This window comes from Rosa rugosa, chromosome 3, assembly GCF_958449725.1.
Source record: "Rosa rugosa chromosome 3, drRosRugo1.1, whole genome shotgun sequence".
In the NCBI taxonomy this organism is placed as follows: Eukaryota; Viridiplantae; Streptophyta; class Magnoliopsida; order Rosales; family Rosaceae; genus Rosa; species Rosa rugosa.
Genome location: NC_084822.1, coordinates 32,831,138 through 32,856,352, shown reverse-complemented (window position 1 = coordinate 32,856,352; position 25,215 = coordinate 32,831,138). Strand labels below are relative to the sequence as shown.

The window sequence follows — 25,215 nt, the reverse complement described above, 5'->3', positions numbered from 1 at the left end:
GGCTACCACTTGCTATAGTCACCAAAGTGGTTGCTCTGATAGTTTGCTCGACTATAGGGATTGTGATCGAGCTGGACAGGCTCGAAATATGGCGTGGAACCTGAGTACGTGTGCGTATATGAAAGGATATCACTACACTAGTTAAACAGAACTACCTTCCCTTCAACTTTGAGTTTCGACTAGGGATCTTGGGGAAGATTTGATTTTTGTGAGGTGTGACGTCTGCTAAAGCATCTCAAGAGTGGCTGCTTAGGACCACTGATTTTGGCAGACCTTAACTCTACGTTGACGGTGGCGGGAGGCACGGTAAACGTTGCTAAGCCTATAGGCTAGGGGTCCCAGTTGTGCCTCTCTTGCATAGAGGGGTCTTGTGGGCAGTGGGTTCAGGAATAAGTTAGATATCGAGTTTCATGTTTATTTTTCTTATTGAAGTCCAGTATCATGTTACTTTGGTTACTTGAGTATTAGCAATATCAAAGATGATTTCACTTTGGCAGTAGTTATTTTCTAACATGCGCACCTCACTGTGAATGAGTCGGTGTGTGTAATTTTATCTCTTTCTACATTAATGAATTGACACAATTTCAATAATAAAAAAAAAAGATATCATTTATAAATCAATTTTATTTTACGGAATTGTCACATTGTCCAAATAGCTATATTCTCACCTAAAGAACTATTTAATTTAAAAGCTAATGACCTATCTAAAAAGTTATGACCAAAAAAGCCAAAAGCCATGAGCTTAATTAACAATAAAAGATAAATCAAAATCAAATTCAAAAGCCACTGACCCAAATGCTAAACCTACTCAACAAAGAATAATAGCGCTAGTCACAACTTTGTACAATGAATTAGAGTCACACCTCTACTAGCTTTGTCGCCATCCTTTTTATCAATGCACCAAGTTCATAGAGCACACAGTTCAAATCACTTCATTACGCATCATATCACGAATTATTAGCAACTAGCAAGTCTCTTGAACTGGACAGATCATATCTATTTGGTTCGAATAACGACAATTTAGTACGAGTATGGCACAAATAGACATGTGTGACATTGCTGGAAACGAGTGGTGCAAGATGTAGAAGAGAGGTGAAGAAACAAAAACTACAAAACTTTAAACACGTTAATGTCAAATATGCAAACATTAAAAAACACAGTATTTAAAATGACACACAACTGTTTAGTCAATAGCCACCCATATGTTTTACAACTACCTAACTTTTCCACGCTGATTGAATGTGTAAAGATTTCTAATTTTAAATTACGTTGAAATCAAAATATTTGAAGAACTAAGCTTAATCTTTATTTGCTTAAAATTTGAGAAATCATACCCAACACTTTTTTTTTTTTAGAAGAAACGTCAAACACATACCCAGACACTCGATCATAATGTCTTTCAAACTACACGTGTCTAGGTAACTTGAGACTTAACTAAATAAGTTGCATTGAACTACATATCTAAGTCAAATTAAAGCTAAAGCAGTGTGTGCAAATAGTTGTATAATAGTAGTATTTTACATTTGTAGTATCTGTTTTCTTGGTCCTATCGTAGAATTTTCAGTTTAGTTAAAGCTTTGCTGTCACTAGATAAGCAAATGAAGACAACATGTACAACCAGCATATGATCAGTGACAGTGTAAGCAATTATGCATCTACCAACAAAGACAATAATACCACTTGATCATGAGCGCTTCCCCAACGCACCCAATTAATTACTTCTCCATTTCTTTCCCTTTGGCCACACTTGGTCTTTCACTCTTTCCAAATCTTTTAGGTCGATGAAGAATAGGTTAAATGCTATTTGGCATAATTGTTAAATTGCTATCCTAAATTTCATCTTAGTGTCAATTTACTATAATAGGTTTCAAAATTAGCCAATTTGCTACCCTAAGTTTCATTTTAGCCAATTTGCTATTCTAAGTATTCAAGATTAACCAATTTACTTTCCTGAATTTTTAAAATTAATCATTTACTACCTTAGATTTTCAAAAATAATTCATATTTGGACGAAGAAATAGACAAATTAATATGACAAAAAGGTAACAAATTGACTAATTTTGAAAACATAAGGTAACAAATTGGCAAAACCTTAGGGTAGTAGATTTGCACAATTATTTAGGATAGTAAATTGACTGAAATAAAATCTAAGATAGTAAATTGGCACCAAGGTCGACAAAGCTAAGGTAGCAAATTGGCTACTAAGCCATGCTATTTAGTTTTTGAGTATCAACTCATTTTCTGAATCAATAAGAAATGTTAATTTACGCTTTTATATTCAAAATATTTTGCCAGATATTTGATATGTGTTAAGTTATGTGATGAAAAACAAACTCATAATAAAGAAAATAGTCACTGACTGGTCTAAAGTCTAAACAAGTGAAAACAATTATCATCATGTAAAATTTAATTAAGATAACTAAAACTCATAAACAACATCCTTATTGTAATGAGCAAAGGAAGCTAACACAAGGAACTCTGCTTCTTGATCCACGCACCACTTAAAAGCATCATATATATTTCTTTAACCCTATATTTGGAGAAAAAACACGAGAAAGATCCTACATTTTATAAAGAGAGAGAGAGAGCAACCTCAATTTCTTTCTGCCTTTCAACCAAAAAAAACCCTCAATTTCTTTATGCAAAGCAAAACACATGGCCCCAACCCTCCTCAAGCCACGCGCGAAACAGTGAGAGTGGAATGAAAAAAGAAGTGCTAATCGTACAAAAATTGGGCAAGGCGAAGCAGAAGCAGGAGCTGTTCTGGTTTCCGCGTCATCTCAACGAAATAAACCCTAGAATTAATGATTGGATGCAATTTATATTAATCTTTATTAAAGTCAGTCAAAAAGAAAATTAAGATTCTAAAAACAAGTCGAGGAACTATTCGCCGCACCTTGCCACGCCATGCCCAAGTGTGTTCCATTCATTCATTTTTAACACCACCACAAAGAAACAGAGAGAGAGAGACAGAAACACAGAGAGAAAAGAGAAAGAGAGATCGAGTGGTATTCCAACGTAGACAAAGCCACCACAACAAACAGACCTCTGCGCTATTTCAACAACACTCTGCACTACTCTCTGCACCCACCCACTTCCTCCTCTTCCTTCTGATTCCTAGCTCTCTCTCTCTCTCTCTCTCTCTGCTATATATCTGTACCTAGCTATTTCAACTATTCCATCATGTAAAGAATTCTGCTTTTCTTCCTACTACCCTTTTCCAATGTAAGCTTCATTTCATCTTTTCAAGCTTCTTTCCTTACTCAATCTCTATATATATATACTTGGGTTTTTTTTTTCCCTTTCTTTCTATTTATTTATTTTCCTTTTTCTTTTGTTCTTTATTTTATCGTGCAGTTCAGGATCTGGAGGCCATGTTTGCGTAAGTTGGAAGCTAGCTAGCTGGGTGCATAAAGATAAATAGTCAAATACATGCATCTGGTACGTAATTACGGTTTCTCTGAATTTGCAGTTTCATCTTTAATTTTGAGTTTGGATTTGGATTGACAACTTATGGTGTAGAGAGCTTACTCTCTCACAGCCTCACATTTTGTTGAAAAAGAACAAAAGTGGAATTTGTCTTCCAGAAATTTACTCCAAATTTTTTTCCTTTTGCTAAAAAATTTCACAAAGTTTCTGTTTTAATTTAATTTTCGAAAAGCGGAATGAATGGTCATGTTCCATTGACAACTTCATGGGTGGAAGATGCATTCTGGGACGGTGGAGATACGGATGGTGGTGCATAAAGTTCAGAATCAAGTCTTTATGTCATCTCTAACACTTTTGAGGGCTTTTTTATTCCTCTTTCTTTCTCTCCTTCCCTTATTCTTTTTTGGTCAAAATACATTTCATTAATGGTTTATGTAAATTTAAAATGAAATGATTCTAATTTAGGTAGTCCAATTTATTGTTTTTTTTTTTTTAAATATTAACCGGTTGTCAATTGTTATATCGAAGTTTCTTACATTTGTCTGAATGAGAACAAAGAACACTACCTTGTTTTTCGCTCACACAACAATAAATCACAAAAAATATTACTGTTACTTGTGATGCATGTATGTGGTGCATGTCAACTTTTTACTGTTAAACTTGGATCAACTCAGCCATTAGTCTCTGAGATGAAAATGAGTATATATATAATACAAACTTATTGATCCCCACATAGCTATATTTAAGGTTCTTGAGTTTGAATCTCTTATTATTCCAAAAGCAAGTAAAAGTAGTACAAAAACTAGCTTAACGATGTTAGGCTCACTTGCTTAGGTAACTAATGCGTATAGAAGTGTCATATTTTGTTAACTACATATAAGTATAACTACGGTCCATTATATTTGTACGCAGCTGAAACCTTAACTTGTACTGTATTGATACTTTGTCATTTTGTGTGCAGGACATTTTTACCAGTGTGACTGTGTGAGTACCTCTAGCAACAACTAGGAACCTCTTTAGGGTGAATCTTGCTGTTGTCACACATTCCAAAGTCTCGACTTTTTATTCCCAAGTCTCTTCTGCATCGGCAAGGCAAGGTACACACAGTCTCAGACTAGTAAAATTAAAGAACAATTTTGGCACTTAAACGTCAACTACACCTTTGCCAAAAAAAGAACAAGTCAACTACACTATTTTATTATTTTATTTATTATATGATTTCTCTATAATATCCTCAGTAAAGGAAGTAACACAATGCAGAGGGCATTATGGACAACTTATAATATAAACTTACATTAAATATATAAAATAATAAAGAAAAAAGTATGAATTTTTATTTTAAGAGAAAACGACAATACATTATGATAAACACAATATCACACTCTTTGTTTTAGCACAACAAAAGAGATATCATCTAAATAATTATATTTACTCTCTAGCAAAACTATTAACGAAAGAGTAGTACTACATATCCCAAAATATTTTACCAAAAGTGAATACCAAATTATGTGGCATTAGCCACATCAACACTTTTTTTTACAAACACTAGTAAAATGGATTTTCTTATTAGCTTAGGAAATTTGAGATTGAACTCTCTTAAAATTTTCTTATCAAATTTTCAAACCCTACATAAGATGCAGGTACCAAACAAAACTGACATTGCCACCATAAGATTATCTACAAACATGAAGCTTTATGAAAAACTAAGGTGGATCTTGGTTGTCAATACCGACTCAATTAAGCATATTTGAACTCCAAGTCTCCAATCTAGCCAACACATGCAGTTGATAAAATTTTGATTTTTTAGAAACAATGATTTGCTATGCATCTTTATGGATTCTGGTTATATTTGTCGAATCATAATGAAATTTTGTTTCCATGGTTGATCAATCTTCTACGGCAATCATCATATATGCTCTAAGTCAATATAAACCCAAATTGTACAATTTAGACTTCAAAATTTATGGTTTTGAATTTGATAAAGATATGAAAAATCATCTAGCTTTGAGCTTTTCAAATTTTTTGCTTTGGGAAGAGACCCAGAAAATGAGAAATTAGAGAAAATTGAATGTGGAAATTCAATGAATTTAAAAATTAATGTAGAAATTCAATTAATACAATTTGGAAATGATGTGGCATTTGTAATCCATGTTGGAAATGACGTGGCTAATGCCACATCATTTTTGATAGAAATTTGGTGTCTCAATCATTTTCCTTAACGAAAAGGAGCAGAATTCTGGAACCACAGAAAATCAAAATATAAGAACTCATGATCTGAATTTTTTCATGTCGTTTCACCTTTCAAAAAAGAACTAGTACCCCAAAATCTAAAACTAGTGTGGGGGTAGTCAACAATTTTGACCCACCATCATGACAGTGAAACTTTGCCATAAGAACGCAAGTAATGACTATCGTAAATGCAGTGACAATTACCGTTATTAACGCCACAATGAAGATGGCGTTATGGAGGCGCGGTCGTAATGATGTGACATGATGGCGTTATTAAATAATGCCATAACACGGAGTGATGACGTTATTCTACAACGCGGAGTAATGGCGTTATTAAATAATGCGGAGTAATGGCGTTATTAATAACGCGGAGTAATGGTATAACGCAGTGATGACGTTATTCAATAACGCCGTAACGCGAAGTGATGGAGTTATTGATGGCATTATTGAATAACGCGCAGTGATGGCGTTATTCAATACTGCGGAGTTATGGCGATAATGAATACATTTATCGATATTAAACACGACTTGAGGGGCAAGCTCTCCCTCACCTATAAATAGGGGGCATACTGACCAGGTAAGGGATCTCATTCCAACTTGTTTTACTCCAAAATACTAAGAAACGTACTGACTTAGGCATCAGAGGGTTTTCTACAGGTACCTCCCCTTCTCCTCGAGCCGACGGTCAAACTCCAGATCAACGCTCGAAGGAAGCTTCTAGATCATTCCCGGTCATCTCCCGCTCCAGTCCGCATTCATTGGTGAGTCAAACTCCTCTACGGAATTTTTTGTCACCAACAACTAGCAATTTTTTTAGATAGCACATAGCCACATCTTCATTTGGACAAGAGGCAAAAGGTCAAGACATCTTTGAAGGACAGATAATCCAAAATGCCTGATCTAGCGCGCAGGACCCGAGAAAAATAAAAAACCCCAATCACTAAAAGGAGAATCAGCTTCACATGAGTAGAAATACATTTGCATTTGCTCGTATCAAGCGTGCAGTCGATCAGTACTATATAGATCACTAATGATACATTCAACCCAACGAGACACAATGAGAGCCTCATGTAGGTTGAATGAGCCAAAGCATAACCCGAAAGCAATAAAAATCGATCAATGGGTTCCCAAAAACGAAGGAACCACAATTGGATTCGAAATGGCAAAGAAAATCCACCATATGCTGGAAGGTAGATCGGGGAGAACGAGTTAGATTAACCAATAGAAAGAAGAAATACCAGAGATGGTGGTGAGGAAGGAGAGAAGATAGAAAGCTAATGGTTTTTACAATTATTTTGCTATCCAATTTGAATGCTTCTATTCATACCTCCACATTTGGTATATGGACCTCCTCAAAATTTTGTAAAAATTTATATCCTGTTTAAGAATATGAGAATTGAGAGAGATTGAAGAGAGAATTGTGTGTTCCATTATTGATAATAGGATCCCTATATATAGGGATTACAAAGTCCATATTCTAATGATATAAGGAAAGCTATTCCGAATAGGACTAAGAATTCTAGAACCTTCTCTCCTATTACAATCATAGAACTAATCCTAGTTTGACAAGGCACACTAAATGTCAACATTCTTCAACACTCCCCCTTGTGCCGCTCAAACTTGGTGGTGACGCTTCAATCGTTGCCTCGTTAAAAACCTTGCTTGAGTGAAAAACCCTGTGGGACAAAAACAACCTCGAGGAGGAGAAAAAGAGTACAAGACGTCCTTTACTCTTCGAGATCGAACATATAGACATCATACCTCCCCCTGATGTCGATATCTCCCCTGATTTCTACAATCATGGGAGTTCAGATATCTGTTTTAATCCAATGCTCTTCACATGTTTCTCGATGGTGGATTTAGGTAACGACTTAGTGAATAAGTCTGCTACATTATTTTCTGATCGGATTTGATTCACTTCAATCTTTAGAAGTGATTGTTGTTGCTGATTATAAAAGAATTTAGGCAATATATGCTTGGTGTTGTTGCTCTTGATGAAACCTAACTTCATTTGTTCAATACAAGCTACATTATCCTCATAAATGCATGTAGGTTCATCTGTGGTAGACTTCAAACCACAAGTTCCTCGAATATGTCTAATTATAGATCTTAGCCATATGCACTCACGCACGGCTTCATGTAGAGCAATAATCTCTGCATGATTTGAGGAAGTAGCAACAAGAGTCTGTTTTGTAGACCTCTAAGATATCGCAGTGCTTCCCATGGTAAAGACATAACCCGTTTGGGAGCAACCTTTGTGAGAGTTAGAGAGATACCATGCATCAACAAAACCCATCAAAACATCATTGTCATTTTGATGGAGGAGATGAGGAGGACCCCGGCCACCATGGACAGCGCCGACACCAGCGCCTGCCACTTGGCCAGTCATGATATTATGGACGGCGACTACTTGCCTTCTGGGGTCCGATCCCAAACTTCCGCCATTCCTTTTCTCTCTGTATGGATAAAATAGGCTCATATCAATCGTATCTTTTAAGTATCGAAAGATTGTCTTTATACTAATCCAATGGCGGCGTGTTGGAGCAAAACTATGTCGAGCTAACAAGTTCACTGCGAATGAGATGTCCGGTCTTGTGCATTGAGCTAAGTACAATAATGCACCTATTGCACTTAAATAGGACACTTTGGCCTCTAATAACTCTTCGTCCTCATCCTTTGGACGAAATAGATCTTTTCCTGGCTCAAGACTACGGTCAATCATGGGAGTACTCACAGGCTTTGCTTTATCTTCATTAAAGCGCCTTAGAATTTTCTGAGTATATGCAGAGTGATGGATCAAAATCCCATCATTATGGTGCTCGAGTTCTAAACCGAGACAAAACCGTGTTTTCCCAAGATCTTTCATCTCAAATTCGGATTTCAAATACTTAGCAGTTTCCTTTAACTCATCTAGAGTTCCAATTAGGTTCATGTCATCGACATAAACTGCTACAATTGCAAATCTGGAACTTGTTCTTTTAATGAACACGCATGGGCATATTTCATTGTTAATATATCCCTTCCCAATCAAGTAGTCACTTAGACGGTTATACCACATCCATTCGGATTGTTTTAATCCATATAGTGAGCGTTTTAATCTTATTGAAAACGCGCTTCGTGGTTTAGAGCTACTTGATTTGGGTGATTGAAGTCCATCTGGAACCTTCATATATATCTCTGAATCTAGATCCCCATAGAGATATGCTGTAACCACATCCATAAGCTGCATGTCAAGTTTTTCGGAAACTACCAAACTGACAAGGTAGCGGAACGTTATAACGTCTATTACGGGAGGATATGTCTCCTTGTAGTCGATCCCAGGCGTTGTGAGAAACCATGCGCCACAAGGCGGGCTTTATATCTAACAACCTCATTTTTCTCATTACGCTTTCTAACAAAGACTCATTTATGGCCAACATGCTTTACATGTAGGGGTGTCTGCGTTATAGGCACAAATACCTGTCTTTTTGCTAGTGAATCTAATTCAGCCTGGATCGCATCTTTCCATTTAGGCAAATCCGCTCTTTGTTGACATTCTTCAACAGAGCGAGGTTCGATATCATCATATTCTATAATTCCTTTTGCAACAGAGTATGCAAAAGCATCATCAATAGAAATAGAATTTCTATTTATCATCTCATGTACACTAGTGTAATTCATGGAGATCTCCCTATTCTTTGCAATTGGTTCTGACATTGGAGTGTCCTCCAATGATGTCTCTTGGACATAACCATAATCCGGAATATCTTCATGAGACGGATTATTCACATCGATGATTAATGGATTATTTAGTGTCAAACTCGCTTTCTTTCTTGGGCGAGAATCCATTGAACCTTTGGGCCTCCCTCGCTTCCTTGTAGGGAGCCCGGCTTGGACCACTGCGCCATCACTATTGTGGGCGGCGGCGCCGTGCCCAATAATACTAGGGACGGCCCCATGTCCTCTATTTTTAGGGATATCAATCCATGGAGACACGTTTGTAGCAAGTATGTGTAATCTCGTCACTTTAGCGATATCAGAAAACTCATCAGGCATCGAATCTGTTACGTTCTGAAGATCGAGAATTCTCCATACTTCAATTTCGGACTGTGCGGTTCGGGGATCAAGATGAGATAAAGTGGGGACAGACCACGACAATTCCTGTCGTTCCTGTTGAACATTTATGTTTTTATCTCCCCCTAACGACGGGAAAATTGTCTCATCAAAGTGACAATCCGCAAATCTAGCGGTAAAGAGATCACATGTCAAGGGTTCTAAGTAGCGGATAATTGTTGGAGAGTCATATCCAACATAAATTAATGTCTAATCGTCTGTGAGGACCCATTTTGGTGTGCTGTGGCAGCGCAATTGGCACATAAACTGCACACCCAAATATGCATAAGTGTGAGACATCAGGCTCATACCCAGTCACCATCTGGGACGCAGAAAAGGGTTGAGTGGCAGTGGGCCTCAGACGAATAAGCACAGCTGCATGTAATATTGCATAGCCCTAAGCAGAAATAGGGAGATTGGTGCGCATAACCAATGCTCTAGCAACCATTTGTAGTCATTTAATGGCAGCTTCTGCGAGACCATTTTGGGTGTGAACATGAGGAACTGGATGTTCAACTTCAATCCCAATGGACATGCAATAATCATCAAAAGTTTTTGATGTAAATTCTCCAGCATTGTCAAGTCTTAGAGACTTAATAGGGTGATCAGGGTAGTGAGCCCTTAACTTAATAATTTGTGCTAGGAGTTTAGCAAATGCAGCGTTCCTTGTGGACAATAGCATGACATGTGACCAGCGTGTCGATGCATCAACCAATTAACACCATAAAATATCTAAATGGTTCGCACGGTGGTTGAATAGGTCCACAAATATCACCTTGGATTCTTTGTAAGAATGGAATGTTTTCTTTAGTGTCCTTTGCATAGGATGTTGTCGATCCTAATTTTGCTTAAGAGCAGGCTTTATAGAAGGAAAGATGGGCTTTAGAAGCAACCAATGAGGATTTTGGTTGAGCCATAAAGTCACAATTGACTGTAGAAGTAGAATTTGGAAGCATGGAAGCACATGTGGCGTCAATGCCACTGTTGGGCCGCAGGGGAAAGGCAGCGCCGACCGTTGATGGCCGGACTTGTATAGGGACGACGCTGTGAGGTGTAGGTGCTCCTCCTTGGTCCAAAATTCAATTTTTAATTTTTTTCGTTCTGAAAAATGGATGTCCGTGTGAAGTCTTTAGTATACGGATCATCATATCACGACCGAGGTGTCTCAAACGGTCATGCCAAAGCCTATATGTGTTGGAATCCCATAAATCATCTCTCATGACATGGTTGGATTCAATAATTCGAATAGTGGTTGCATACAACCCACGAGAGCAACACATAAGTTTCTCTAAGACTTGTTTATGTCCGTAGTCATTAGAGGTGATGCAAAGGAACTCTTGACCATTCTCACAATGTGTCTCCTCATGAAAACCATTGGTTCTTATATCTTTGAAACTCAATAAGGTTCTTCCAGCCCTAGGAGCATAAAGAATTTCGGTGATATTAATAGTTGTGCCATTTGGCAACATAAATTGGGCTAGTTCTCTACCATGAATCAATTTAGATGATCCATCCATTGTAGTCACAGAAGACCGAGTAGGCGTCATCCATAGAAAGAGTTGCCTATTTCGAAGAATAGTATGAGTGGTTGTACTATCCACGAGGCATTCTAGTTCTCCGGGAAACATATTGAAAAATAATAAAGTTTGAAATTAAAATATGTCCAAGACACTTGACCAAAAATCTAATCCAAAAATAAAATCAAACTTAGACAAATCGTAGTCACTCAATCCGTTCGGTAACTCCAATTTGGTTGTGACCAGGTATGGTAAGGCGAGATTTTGGTGGAGCTATGCTCACTTTTAAAACCGTTCTCTCAATTCAAACCTTTCCTAGACATCACAATTAATCTTGGATGAGCCTAGTGAGAAAGAGTTAATACAAAATGTCATTTTATTGATTAAGGCATAATTGCCATTATATAATTCTTGGAAAAATAAAGGACTATTCTAATCAAAATCTGCGGCATCCTTGTGCACTTCTTTGTCAGATTTGAAGTCCACTATTGTGAGGTTGACATCATTGTCATCACCATCATCTCCTTCTTCGGCAAGATAGACTTCTTGCTCTCTCAGGTCCCTATATGCCTCGTATCGTGCAACTAATTGATTGCTTGCATTGCATTGCTTAAACCAATGCTCACTTGATCCACATCGATGACACATGTCATTGTGATTGCCTCCCTTTAATTGAGGTGCATTGTTTGCACTTGGTTGGCGTTTCCTAGAGAAATTGGCGCCATTACCACGGCCTTGGGCGGCTCCTCCATGGCCCCCTCTCCCACGTTACCATGTGTGGCCACGTGTCTGTCCTTCATTCTGACGGTTTCCTTCCTTTGTAGGGCGGTTATATGGACCTACACGTCCGTTTTGTCCGTTAACTTTAGGGTTCCGCTCCTTACGCCCTCCTTTGGGTGCATTATTATAATTCGCCTCATGAACGCTCTTAGTTCCAACGGGCCTTGAATTATAATTCTTCACGAGGATGTTATCATGTTTCTCAGCTACAGACATGACATTAATTAGCTGATGAAACCTCGTGATCCATCTAGCATTGTACTCACCTCTATATTTCTTGGATACCAAAATTGCTGAGATGGGGAAGGTGGAGAGAGCTTTCTCAATTAGCTCTTGCTCTGTGACGGGTTGTCCACAGAACCCCAACATGGTTCTGAGGCGTAGAGCTTCTGAATTATATTCAGAGACGGACTTAAAGTCGGCGAAAACGCTCTTCTAGCACAACCCATAGTTCTCTAGCATCCTTGATCGCCATGTATTCCAATCGGAGTGATTTGTCCATGTGGCGTCTCATCAAGATGAGAGGCAGTGGCGTTATTTGTAGCCGTACGCTCGAATATGAGCTCAGGGTTTGGTGCCTGAATTATGGGTAGGATCCCTTTCGAAGTGAGATGGTTCTCAACATCTGTGACCCAACTGTGGTATTCCGAGCCAGTTGAATCAAGCATAGGAAAATCGAGCTTTGGTTTCGACATCTTGAAAACAAGAAGAAGAAGTAGATTAGTTTCGGAGTCAAATCTTCCACGACAACTAATAAATAATAAGATTTCCGAGCTATGCTACCAAGAAATCGATTTCCAAGAATATTTGGATTAGACCGAAACAATGATGTTTATATGGTCATAAATCGATGCTTACGGACACTCTTAGTCCTAAGTCTTACGAACGCTCTTAGTTCGTTTAGCGATGAATCCCCACGATTCCGCTTTTCAAAGAATCAAACCCATGTTACAGAAATGTGGAATGTAGAAGGAGGGAGATTGCAAGTCCCCGAGAAAAAGAAAACAAAGTAATATAGAAAGCAGGAACCTTAATTAAAACTTACTTGTTGATTCGGAGCTTGAAACCTTGAGTCTTGAATTCTTTGAAGTTTGGAGACGATGTAGGTCGACGAAGGGGACTTGGTAGGCTCGATGACGCATGGTGGGGAGATGAAGGGATGGGCTAAGGGCGGCGTGGAGGATATGTGCAGAGCGGAGGAGAAGAAGACATGCGGTGCAGTGGCTGCAGGGGTAGCAAGCACACGGGTGTGCAAGTGGTAGGGCTAGCGTGGGCTACGTGCAGCGGTAGTGAATAGAGAATTTCGGGTTTTTGGTTTTTAGGGCTAGGGCTAGGGCTCATGCTGATAACGTGTTTAAGAATATGAGAATTGAGAGAGATTGAAGAGAGAATTGTGTGTTCCACTATTGATAATAGGAGCCCTATATATAGGGATTACAAAGTACATATTCTAATGATACATGGAAAACTATTCCGAATAGGACTAAGAATTCTAGAATCTTCTCTCCTATTACAATCATAGAACTAATCATAGTTTGACAAGGCACACTAAATGTCAACATTCTTCAACTTATCCCATTTGGCCCATCTAAAAAATAAAAATAAAAAGTCTTTCACTCTATCTTCTTCTTTAGTTCTTTCTCACATACTCTTCTCTCTAATTCTTCTTTTCTCTCTCTCTTTTTTAAGAGAGAAGAAACCTCTTTGTTTCTTCTTGTGGTTGATGGGAAGCTAGTAACTAACTATCAAAATAAATTGGAGGTTGCTTCCGTTGCTCTCTTGAATGATGTATATGATTTAAGTACTGCATTTTCTAAAATCGTATACCATTCAAGACATAGTATAAAACTTGGTAATTTAAAAAGGATCCGGATATCAAATCAAAACACCAATTAATACATAAAATTAAACCAAGGAACATACCTCTCCAACAAAGCTTTAATCTTATCCTCTGTTTTTATAGGGAGAAAGAGAATTACCCGAATCTAAAACCAAACCCTTGATATCTCCACAGCTACCAAATTAATTAACAAAATAACTCATCAACAAAAGAGAGAAAGAAAGAGAAGATTGAGGAGAAATAGAGAGAGAGAGAGAGAGTGAGGAGAAAGTCTAAGGGAGGAAGAAGAAAAGGGAAGATGATGGTTTTTTTTTTTTTTTTTTTAAGCTTATTAAGGGCAGAATAGATAAAAGAAATTACAAGAATTTGAGGAGGTCTACATACTAAATGTTTTCAATTTAAGGGTTGAAAGACTTTTATTCAAGAAACAATACATCATAATAGTATAGGAACACTGAGATGTTAATGATGACTTAATTCTGCATGAGACGCATCGTTCCACGGGTAGCACATATTTACTGTTAGCCAAATAGCCACCCTCAAGTATAAGAGGTACAAGTAATAGTATAGTGATTTAAGAAGGTTGTCGAACCCACGAGGATTGGATTCCTTTCACTAGCTAGGATGTGAACCTAAGGAGAGCTAGAATATGCAAATGTACAATCACGAACCTAGAATCATAAGGAAATCTAGGCTCATGGTGAGTATGTGCAAGATGGAGTAGTGATTAATTTGATTTTGATTCTTTGAATATAGTTTGGAATTGAAAACAACTAGAGGCTCAAATGTAAACTAAATTACTCTAAACTAAACTAGTGATCTAATGAATGGAAGTTGGGATTTAGATTGTCTACCACTAACCTCCCTTACAAGAATTGATGCATTTCAATATGAATGATGCTAAATTAATTAACCAATTTCTCTCCTTGCATCCCTCTCGGGTATAACAAGGGACATGCTCCTTTTGTGATATCAAGTAACCCCTCTCGGGTGTAGTACTTAACTACTTAAGTCATGCATTTCAATCTAGTTAGGTATCTAGTGCATTACGCTAAGTGCATAAAGTTTGGAGATCAAGAAATCATGCAAACCAACCAATCTTATCTCTAAGTGATTGTAATTCACAACCCCTACATACACACCTAGTGTGCTTTCATGCTTTAACATTCAAAGGTTACCAAGCTCTAAACATTATATCATGACATAGTAAACACACATACTCAAAGTGGTAAAGTCTAAACATATGCATTCAACTCTTGAACTAGCATGTCGGCATATTAAAGAAAATTGCATCACATAATATTATAACAACAATCCATACAAGATTGGCTAGGGCTTTCAACCTTAGCCTCAACAAATTACAACTCACTCATAATTACATATATTAACTTCATAATCAAAGTAAACACCAAAATAGAATCTAGAGTAAAAGGGGTAGAGTTGGCTTAGTGGTGTGTTGGATGGTCCCCAAGCTCACGTCTTGGTGGTGATGGTGGTGGTGGTGATTCCCTCTCCTTCTTGCTCTTGAAGATTTGATGATAAAAGATAGTGAAGCATTATGTATTGTGTGAATATGTGGAGTAGATGGAGAAAATGACAATAGAAAAGAGAGTGAAGAAATGATGTAGTAGTGGTGGTGTTAATGGAGGTAGAGGATAAGAAATGGTGGTGGTGATGGAGGAGATAGAGTAGCATGGATAGTACGGGTTTGAATTTTGGGAAGTGGAGATGGAGGTTTTGTTGTGGAGATAGAGAGAAAAAAGATTACTGGGGTGGAATGGGTGGTGGTTTAAAAGTGTAATGAAGGGATGCTTATATGACGAAGAGAGAGAGGTGTAAAATGATGAATGGAAGCAACAAGGAGCAGCTCAAGCATTGTAAGAAGCATGGAGGTGGAGTATGAGAGTGGTAATAGATCCTCAAAATAAGAGAAAAGGATATGGAAGAGATGGAGTAAAAAGATGGAAGTAATTATGAGCTATTAAAGAGAGTAGAGTAGAGAAATATGGCTAAGGTAGATGAGAGGAGCAGCTAGCTCTCTTTATTGTGCATGGGAAACATGAAAATGAAGAGTGTTGGAGTGGTTTTGGGTCACCAAAGTCAAGGTGACAAGCATGGGAGAGAAAGTGTGCATAGGGATGCCTATCATCCAAAAGATAATTATATGATGGATTAATCTTGCCATAATCTTTTAGGATTCTTCTAGGACTCTCCTTGATAATTGAAGCATTATAGACATTCTAAAATGCACAAGAAATCCGTCTGAAGAAGAATTTCGGCCAAACTGCCCTGTTTTAACTAGGATACGTTTTCTTTCTCTGAATCTTCCTTCTTGGACAAGGGTTGATTTGATATTGCCATGATTCTGGATGGTTCTTGACTTATCCATGATCTATGACATCATATATTCAAGAATGATCAATAACCTTCTAGCAAAACCCAAAGTAAGTCGTCGGAAAAGATCTCCCAAAAATCTTCGTGAAAAGCTGACAGTTTCTGCCTTATTGGGAAGCTTATTTGCATTTGATTTCCTGCTGCCTCATTGATTATTCTGACCAATTCTTTGGCTAATGTTGAAGTACAACATCATATATTTAAGAAATATTGGCCCTTTCTATAAAGGTGCTGTTGAAAGATTGCAAGAAACGCTCTCCAAAACTGTTCCCGAAAAGCTGATTCTGAAACTGCAGTTTTCTGCTTTCCATCAACTGTTTTGCATAACGATTTCCGTGGACTTCCCTTGTAATTTTTGGCCAAAGAAGTTATCAAACTTAGTCCTTTGCATCAGTACTTCATGATCCATGGCTTCATTTCTCCATTTAAACTCCTATTTTTCTGGGATTGCTTCACGAAGTACTTGTGCCGCCAAAAGTGGTGGTGCATGGAAAATTCGCTGGAATTTCACTTTTTTCTCCTCTTGTCAAGATTTTCTACAAAACATGAAATTAGATTAGTCAACACTAAATTAGACTTTTAGAATAAGTAATTTCCATGTTTTAGGGCACAAATATATATATGAATTATGATCCAACAAATACCCCAAACTTGAACTTTGCTTGTCCTCAAGCAAACTAACCCAAATTCGACACTACAACAAAGACAACTACCTACTCCTTCCAACAATTTCCTCAAAGAACAAAATATAGCTAGAGCATGGAAATCAAGCTAGGTCTTAAAACTTCATGGATCATGGATCAAATGCTTGCGTTTTGAAATGTGTAACATGTCTCTAATTTGTCATTTCAATGTACCAAAATTGAGAATACATGTCAAACCATGTTAACCATAAACTCACAAGATATTCACTCTATTTAATTTTCACACAAGTGTTTATGGGTTAACTATTTTACACTCAAAACAATCTCATGCAATACTGCCATATGCTTGCTCTTCAATCTCATCTCCACTTATCAACAAAATTACATCTTGGATGAAAAAAGACTTTTATTGCATGTAATGAGGCTTAAGGTGAGGGGATTAATAATTGAAATGGAATTGAATAACAATTTTCAAGCAACTTAATAAGCAACATTCCTTTTGAGATTAAGAACTTAAGAACTAAATATGCTCAAACTTTCCACTTTCTCAAACCACTCCCCCAGACTTAAACAAAAACTAATTATTGAATTGAAATAACATTCTTTTGAGATTTTCTTTTGTTTCTCCTCCTTTTGCTTTCTTTTTATTTATTTTTTTCTTGATACTACTTTTTTTTTTCACTAATATAAAGTAAAATTGCAAAATAAAGAATACCCCCACACTTATTCTTTTCCGAATACCCTCAAACTTGATTCTCTTAGCATCATGACAAAAACAATCTCGTATTGCTCATTAAGAAAACTTGAAAGGGTAAGGCAAGTGTTTAAGTTAAGGGTAGATATTTATGGTGTGAAGAATTGAAAGGCCAATTACACAAAGGCTCAAAATGGCAATCTAATGATATTCAATCTTTTGGGACATATTCATTTGGCCATGGTGGATTCCTAATTGCCTAATTCATTTCCAAGATGTAAAATTTTGACAAAGAGTTTTGAAAGATATGGAGCAAGTTCTAGAGATGCAAAGCAAATGAGATTTTCACACATGAAGAAATTAGTGCTTAGAACTATATGTGCACTTCAATTAAGCTCAAGTCTCACTATATGGCATGTAATAGCTCCCACAGGTCTCACTATGCTTCTCTAGCTCAATATATTGATATGACAAATATGGATGTAAATGAAATTAAACACTTGATCTATAATGATTTATTTTGAAAAATAAAGCTCATGAGACCCAAACATTCTTTCTGGCCCATTTTCAATTCAAGTTCAATCTCATCATTGGTGTTGGAAGGCACTAACTAAACACAATAAACAACTAACAATCACAAGAGCGATCCAAACTAGCAAATTTTTAAATTTTAGGCACTTTAAAGGTTTTGGACCAAAATATAACTTAAAACATAAAACAAAGTTTTCCTTCCCCCCACACTTAAATCTAACATTGTCCTCAATGTTAAAATGATGCTCTTAAAAGCTTCTCAATGAAACATTCAAGCATGGATGAAATAAAACTACACAACTTAACATAATTACTAAAACAAAACAAGCAAACATAAGCACAAAAGCACAAAAAAAAAAAAAAAAATTAACACAATTACAAAAACAAAATGAGTAAACACCAAACACAAACTAAATGCAAGAGTCAGAAAAGCTCCCCCTTGAAGACCATATTACTTTCCTCAAGTCAGCAACAATCACCAACAAATAAGGCATCAAAGCCTTCCAATCCAAGCTCATAAGTTTGGTGTTGCATCAAAAATGACATCCTTCTTCTTCATCTTCTTCTCTTATTCAAAGACTCTTTATTCATGCTTGGCAACCTCCAAGTAGGGCTTTGTTTTTGATGACTTCTAGCCGGTTCTTAGAACTTACCACCATTTGTTAGGGAGGATACTTCTTGTGCAAGACTACCGTACTATTTGGAGCCAAAGGAGTTCTTGATTTGTCATAGAGGCAAAAACATAAGCAATCCATGAACTCTCCAATGTTTCACCAAAGAAGTGGCTTTCTTCTAATCTTCCTCTTCTTTTCAATGGATCTTCCAAGTATCCTTCTTAACTCCTCCTTCAAAGATGATGCGGACTTGATGCTTGGAGAAGGAGTAGGTGGTAGAGGTATGTGAGAGTGAGGTGGAGGGTTGTGAACATGTGGACCACTTCCTTCCAATCATTCACTTCATCATAGAAAGCATTGAGTACTAAATGGTGGATTGAGAGGTAAAAGTACCATGATCTCAATACTTTCTTCATTGTGAACATGAGTGCCCAATGTTCTATCTTGCTCCTTGAGAAGGTTTTCATGGGGCTCCTCAGATGGTAAAGGAAGGAAAATCCTTGATTCTTCAACTTCTTCTTCATGACAAGGCATGAAAGGACTTTCTTCATCTTGGAGAGTCTTGGCCTCATTCGTGGAGGGATCATGGTGCATGGATTCAATTGTTGCATATTTCTCCTCAAAGTGCTCATCATCTTCTTCAAGATTATCTTTAACAACAAGCCCCCTTGCTTTCCAAAATTGCACAAAACCATCAATGCTTTCTTTTATTTCTTCTTTGCTCATTTGACGGCTTCCATAACCAAGTGGTTCTTCTTGTATAAATACATCATCATCTTGAACTTGAATAGGGAACTCTCGCTCATGATGCTCAATATACAATTCTTCATTTGAGGTTGACTCCATTTGATCAAGGAAAAATTGTGGCTCTTGTAGGGTGGTAGATGGTTGCTCTAATGCATGATGAAGTTTGAGTTGATCAATCTCTTCCTCCATTCTTACATTGGAAGCTTTCATCTCGGCAATGGCTTCTTGAAGTAGAGATCTTAGAGACTTTTCTTCTTCTTCTACTTCTTCTTCTTGAGGATATGCTTGGGATGCCATAGTCTCTTGATGCATGCTCATTTCGTACTCATACTCTTGCATGAATTCCGGTTACTCAAATCTCAAGACACACTCAAGAGGTGAGTGTTGTGGAGATCCACACAAAGCACAAATATGGTTGAAAGGCATGTGACTTTGGGTGTAGGGCTCCCATTGTTGATAAAGTTCACCATAAAAGCTTTGTTGCTCAAACTCCCTTGGATCATTCCATCCTGGTTCCATCTATCCATAGCTTAAAGAAATTATATATGTACTTATAGGATCCTTAAGGATTAGTAACTAGAAATAAAATAAAATGCAAGGTATATACAAAAATTGAAAATTGTGACTTTTTTTTTAATTAATTATTTCACCAAGTAAAGAGAAGGCCCCCAAAGAGTTCCACCATTGGTTTGACACCTAAATCAAATGTGCTGGCCTTGACCTGTAATCTCTTTTCCTCGTGCATGTAATTTTTAGTTGTTTCTGTTTTAATTGGCTAACTTTTGCACTCTAAATTCTTCTGTGTCACAGGAAGGTACTTCTGGTTTATTGTTGGCCATAATTCGATTCTAATCGACTTAAATGGCAAGAGTTTGTTGGCCATACTTTGATCCCGAGTATGAGAACCTGAGCACAAGAATCAATCCCCCGAGGTTTGAATCACAACTAGAGTTTTGTTACACAGTTTCAGTAACCTAGTGCCAATTAATAGGGGTCTCTAGATCCTTTTTCTCCAATAATGAATGAGTAAAATTTCATTGTAAGAGGGCAAGGTGTTTAATGAAATGCCTCAAAGAGATGACTACTGTTGTTGTTTTCGTGTGCTAACCAGTTATGGAATGCAGTGACTGATTAAGTAGCACGTCTAGTTACTCTAGTAGTCTCACATTTCTACATAATATGTTTTCAGGGTCTCTGTGGACAACTCTAGCTGCAGTGACTGTACCCTAGTCAAGGTGATTTTCGCTTGTAATCATTACAATTATAATTCTATTGGCGTATATAACATCCTGGCAGTCAATAGTGGCTGAATACAATAAATTCTTTTCCTCCTTTGCTCATATGACGTTACCTCTAAAGCATTTTATACACTTCCACTGGTATTTGCCTGTAATGCACTAAAAGATTGTATTGTTCAAAGCTTTGCAGTCAGACATATACATATATACTTGTTAGGTATTACTGGATATCTTGATCAACAGATAGGACTTACTTTGCTTCATATTTTTTCCCTCATGCTAAAATTAGTGTATTTATCTTTGTAGGTTGATAGTGTCAATAAGCCAGGAATTCTGCTTGAAGTTGTGCAAGTACTGACAGACCTTGACCTCATAATCGCTAAAGCCTATATCTCCTCTGATGGCGGATGGTTCATGGATGGTACGTATGTATCTGTTTCGGTAACTGCTAAGCTGTTAATCTATTCTGGCAATTTCTCCTCTCTAGAAAGAAAGCAAATGCCATGTCAAATAATTCTTGCTTTAGACCACTTTAACATAAGAGAATTGGATTATATACCCTCGGCAAATCTTCTGCTCTAAATTGACTTCTGCAAAAGAAGAAATATAATATGTAGGAAAAAAATAATGGCAAATCTTTCTTGAAATGATGACAAATGACATTTCCAGATTTTATTTTAACAGTGTTTCACGTCACTGATCAACAAGGAAAACAGATTACAGACAGAAAAACCATTGACCACATCGAGAAGGTAAGCCCCTACTGCTCTACTATTATAACGCTCCAATTCATTGACCGATATCGGTGGCTCTGTTAGCATACTTCAAATGTTAACCATCACCTTTGTCATAGTTCCAAACTGGATGTAATAATTTCACTTTATAGAAAATGCAGGCTTGTAAATTACCCAAGCCTCACCATTGTCCCAAGCAGCCTGCATAAGGGATTACTTTCATGTGATCGTATTAAGAGCTATCTTGTCTATGATTTGTGGCATGAATAGGCTTTAGGACCAAAGGGCCACATCACAGAAGTAGTGAAGACTTGGCCAGGAAAAAGGGTTGGAGTGCATTCTGTAGGTGATCACACAGCCATTGAGCTAATTGGAAGAGACCGCCCAGGTCTCTTATCTGAGATCTCCGCTGTCCTTGCCGACCTCCACTTTAACGTAGTTGCTGCTGAAGTATGGACACACAACAGAAGAATAGCCTGTGTTCTTTATGTCAATGATACTACATGCCAACCTGTGGACAATCCATCCAGATTATCTACCATCGAAGAGAGACTCAAGAACATCTTACGCGGGTGCGAGGATGATGACAATGTAGGTCACACCAGTTTCTCTATGGGGTTCACTCATGTGGATAGACGGCTCCACCAGATGTTGTTTGCTGATAGGGATTATGAGGGCCGTGGTGGATTATCAAATGAGATTGATTTTCCTGCCTGCTTCCAACCCAAGATCACCATTGAGCGTTGGGAAGAAAAGGGATACTCGGTGGTCAGTGTCCGGTGCAAAGATCGTGCAAAACTTATGTTTGACATTGTATGTACACTCACTGATATGGAATATGTTGTTTTCCATGCCACCATCTCGTCTGATGGTCCATATGCATCACAGGTGCAGACATTACTGCATTTTGATTTGCATCATCTTCAATCGTCTCAATGATTTTATCATTAAAGCAATTGAAATGGTGTATATAATTGATTGAAGGAGTACTATATTCGTCACATGGATGGTTGCACCCTTGATACTGAAGGCGAGAAGGAAAGGGTAGTCAAATGTATTGACGCTGCAATTCGGAGAAGAGTAAGCGAGGTTAGTGAAAACCATATACAATTTACATAATATTATCTTCTTAATCTCAAGTCCCTAACATATTGTGGAAGAAAGAGGAAACTACTGCTATATGAATTATGATTGAACAGCTAGCTGATCAATGTTAAACTCAAACTTCTTTAGTCAAAAATATATTTCACCATAGAAATCGGAGTATATTGCTCATTAGATTGAACATATAATTTTAGATTTTATAGCACATGCTCGATATGTATATATCGACAGGATAATGTGTCTATAACCTCCAATTATAGTTTTGTCTTGTGTTTCTACTCACTAGTATCAGTAGCAGCTCTAAGTCTTTGTTTGTCGTCCCAACAATCATTTCCTGCTAAAAGAACTTAATGAATACTGTCATAAACAGTGATTACATGGTTACACCCATCTCGAATGCCTTATAAAACACTATTTAAAACCAGAAAATGAATCTGAGGGAAAAAAAAAAAAATTGGAGCAATAAACGCAAAACAAGAAAATGTGTAGCAGATTTCTGTGTCTTAAATAATCATTGATTGAACCGCAGTCAATTACCTTAAGCGTGTCTTAGAATGATGCAATGAAGGAACATATATCTACAGCAAACATTAGTGTCACAGCTAAGCAAAAGTGTCTTGACCATATGCCTGTTTCCAGTATCATGATGCATGATTATGTAGATCAAATTCCTATATTTGTCATAACTTGTAATCAATTAATTGTTATAAACTTCACTTTTAGCTCTTCTGTTTTGGATTTGATATACAAAATTCCTACTGCGGTTCTTCAAACATAGGTCTGTATAAGACAATTTTATATAATTTTCGAATTAAATCCATTAAACAAAGTGACTGCAACAGAAAAACTGCCATTGTCTGTTTGAAAGTTGAGAAAGAGAATAATTATACCCTTTCATAAGCCAAGCACATTGTGCTATTCACTTGTATCAATGCATATTCATATTTTTAAGCTTTAATTGATGTTGTATACAAGAAAGATATGTTTTCTCGCGTCTTGATAGAATTAATGGATCAAATTACAATGACATTCAGGGTCTTAGGCTAGAGCTATGTGCAAAGGATAGGGTAGGCTTGCTATCAGAAGTAACAAGGATCCTGAGGGAGAATGGATTATCAGTTATAAGAGCAGGTGTCTCAACCATTGGGGAACAAGGAATGAACGTCTTTTATGTTAGAGATTCTTCAGGGAATTCAGTGGACATACAGAAAATTGAAGCTCTTCGTAAAGAAATTGGACACAAAATGATGTTCAACGTGAAGAAAATTTCAACGAGTTCCAAGGCACCTGAGACACCTGAGACTAGTGGATGGGCCAAGACAAGCTTCTTCTTCGGCAACTTGTTAGAGAGGTTCTTGGCTTGACAAGATGTCCATCTACTTGTAAAAGACATATTGCAAATGTACAGAACAATAAATCTGTTCAGGCAGTTAACTGGACGGAGTTTCTGCAGTTGTATACTTTGTGTAATATGCATGCTTGTTATTTGTAACTTTTAGATCTTCCACAGCAAGCTTCTCTTTTTATCTTTTCTTTTAGATTTCATTTTGAAATTACTTGGGGTTGACATTGTTCAAACTGGAACAAAGGAAATGAGACCATATTCAAGAATGGAGGTTTCACATTTCCCATATCACTTTGAGCTTCTCGATTAAGTTTCAACTTTACTATACAACCAGAGAAAGAAAGAACATCGACTTGATATTGTAGAACTTCAAAAAGCTAATACAATGAACAATCATCAAAAACAGCTATCCAATTTCAAATAGAAATTAACTATGTAAAAAAACATCTATAGTTCTTGTTGAACTGACCAATATTGAGAAGGGAATACCCAATGAAAGCGGGTAAAGCATGCACTACCTCCATCAATACAGTAGTGTGTAGTTAAAAGCTTGCGAATAGTAGTTTAAAGCTTGCTGATGTCAAAGAAGTCATTGTATGTTTCACTGCATGAGAAAGCATATACATTAATTGTTGCACTTATTAAAATATCTCCTAATACTATATATCCTACTCCTCCCATCCCAAGCTGTAACAGTGAAAAGGGTTTGTAGTTTTCGTTAAGAATTAAATTGAGGTATATAAAGAGACTCAGCAACACCTAAAAGTCTTGAACTGGTTTGGTTGGAAGGAATTGTTCGGTTAAAGCTATTTGTTCTAACTGGTTTGGTTGGAAATAGCAGTTACAACTTACAATTGAATATTGACTTCACCTTTAAAGTTATTTTGATGATACTTTTTTGTTTGGTAACAGACTAACAGATCCATAATCATATGATACTTACATGTAATGGATTTATTTACTGTTCATTTGACAGTCTATCTGATCTACTGATATTACTCAAGTTCATTAGTTAAGTAATGGTTAATCAACCTTCACAAAAAGAGCAAAACCCACTGTATTCTACAATATTATAGACATTCTATGTATACTAGGCTAGTATAGTCACTTCAAAGTAGATTGCGAGCAGAGGCCCACCTAAGAACGCAACTGCATCCTACGATACTTGTCCCCTCTACGTCCGCTTGTCATGTTGTAGTTGCAAGAAAAACGGGGAAAAGCGGTGTTTTGGCGGAAGAAGAGTGGTTGGTGTGCACCCTTTTGGCAAGAAACCACAGCTAAAT

General features: G+C 37.2%; 1 protein-coding gene across 3 annotated transcripts; it reads left to right on the top strand.

Annotated features, from left to right (window-relative positions):
- The first annotated feature begins 2,897 nt into the window (after nucleotides 1-2,897).
- Nucleotides 2,898-24,092, top strand: LOC133739353 (ACT domain-containing protein ACR3). Of its 3 annotated transcripts, none has more exons than XM_062167110.1 (10): nucleotides 2,898-3,225; nucleotides 3,358-3,441; nucleotides 4,391-4,521; nucleotides 20,322-20,443; nucleotides 20,701-20,746; nucleotides 21,056-21,170; nucleotides 21,434-21,501; nucleotides 21,754-22,371; nucleotides 22,468-22,572; nucleotides 23,622-24,092. In XM_062167110.1, exons 4-10 carry the CDS (start codon nucleotides 20,373-20,375, stop codon nucleotides 23,949-23,951), a joined length of 1,353 nt encoding a protein of 450 aa, XP_062023094.1. In that variant the 5' UTR covers nucleotides 2,898-3,225; nucleotides 3,358-3,441; nucleotides 4,391-4,521; nucleotides 20,322-20,372; the 3' UTR covers nucleotides 23,952-24,092. The 3 variants fall into 3 exon arrangements, with proteins under 3 accessions (XP_062023094.1, XP_062023093.1, XP_062023095.1); XM_062167109.1 differs by having other exon boundaries at nucleotides 2,899-3,225; nucleotides 4,391-4,526; XM_062167111.1 differs by lacking the exons at nucleotides 2,898-3,225; nucleotides 3,358-3,441; nucleotides 4,391-4,521 and adding an exon at nucleotides 6,316-6,419.
- The last annotated feature ends 1,123 nt before the right edge of the window (nucleotides 24,093-25,215 follow it).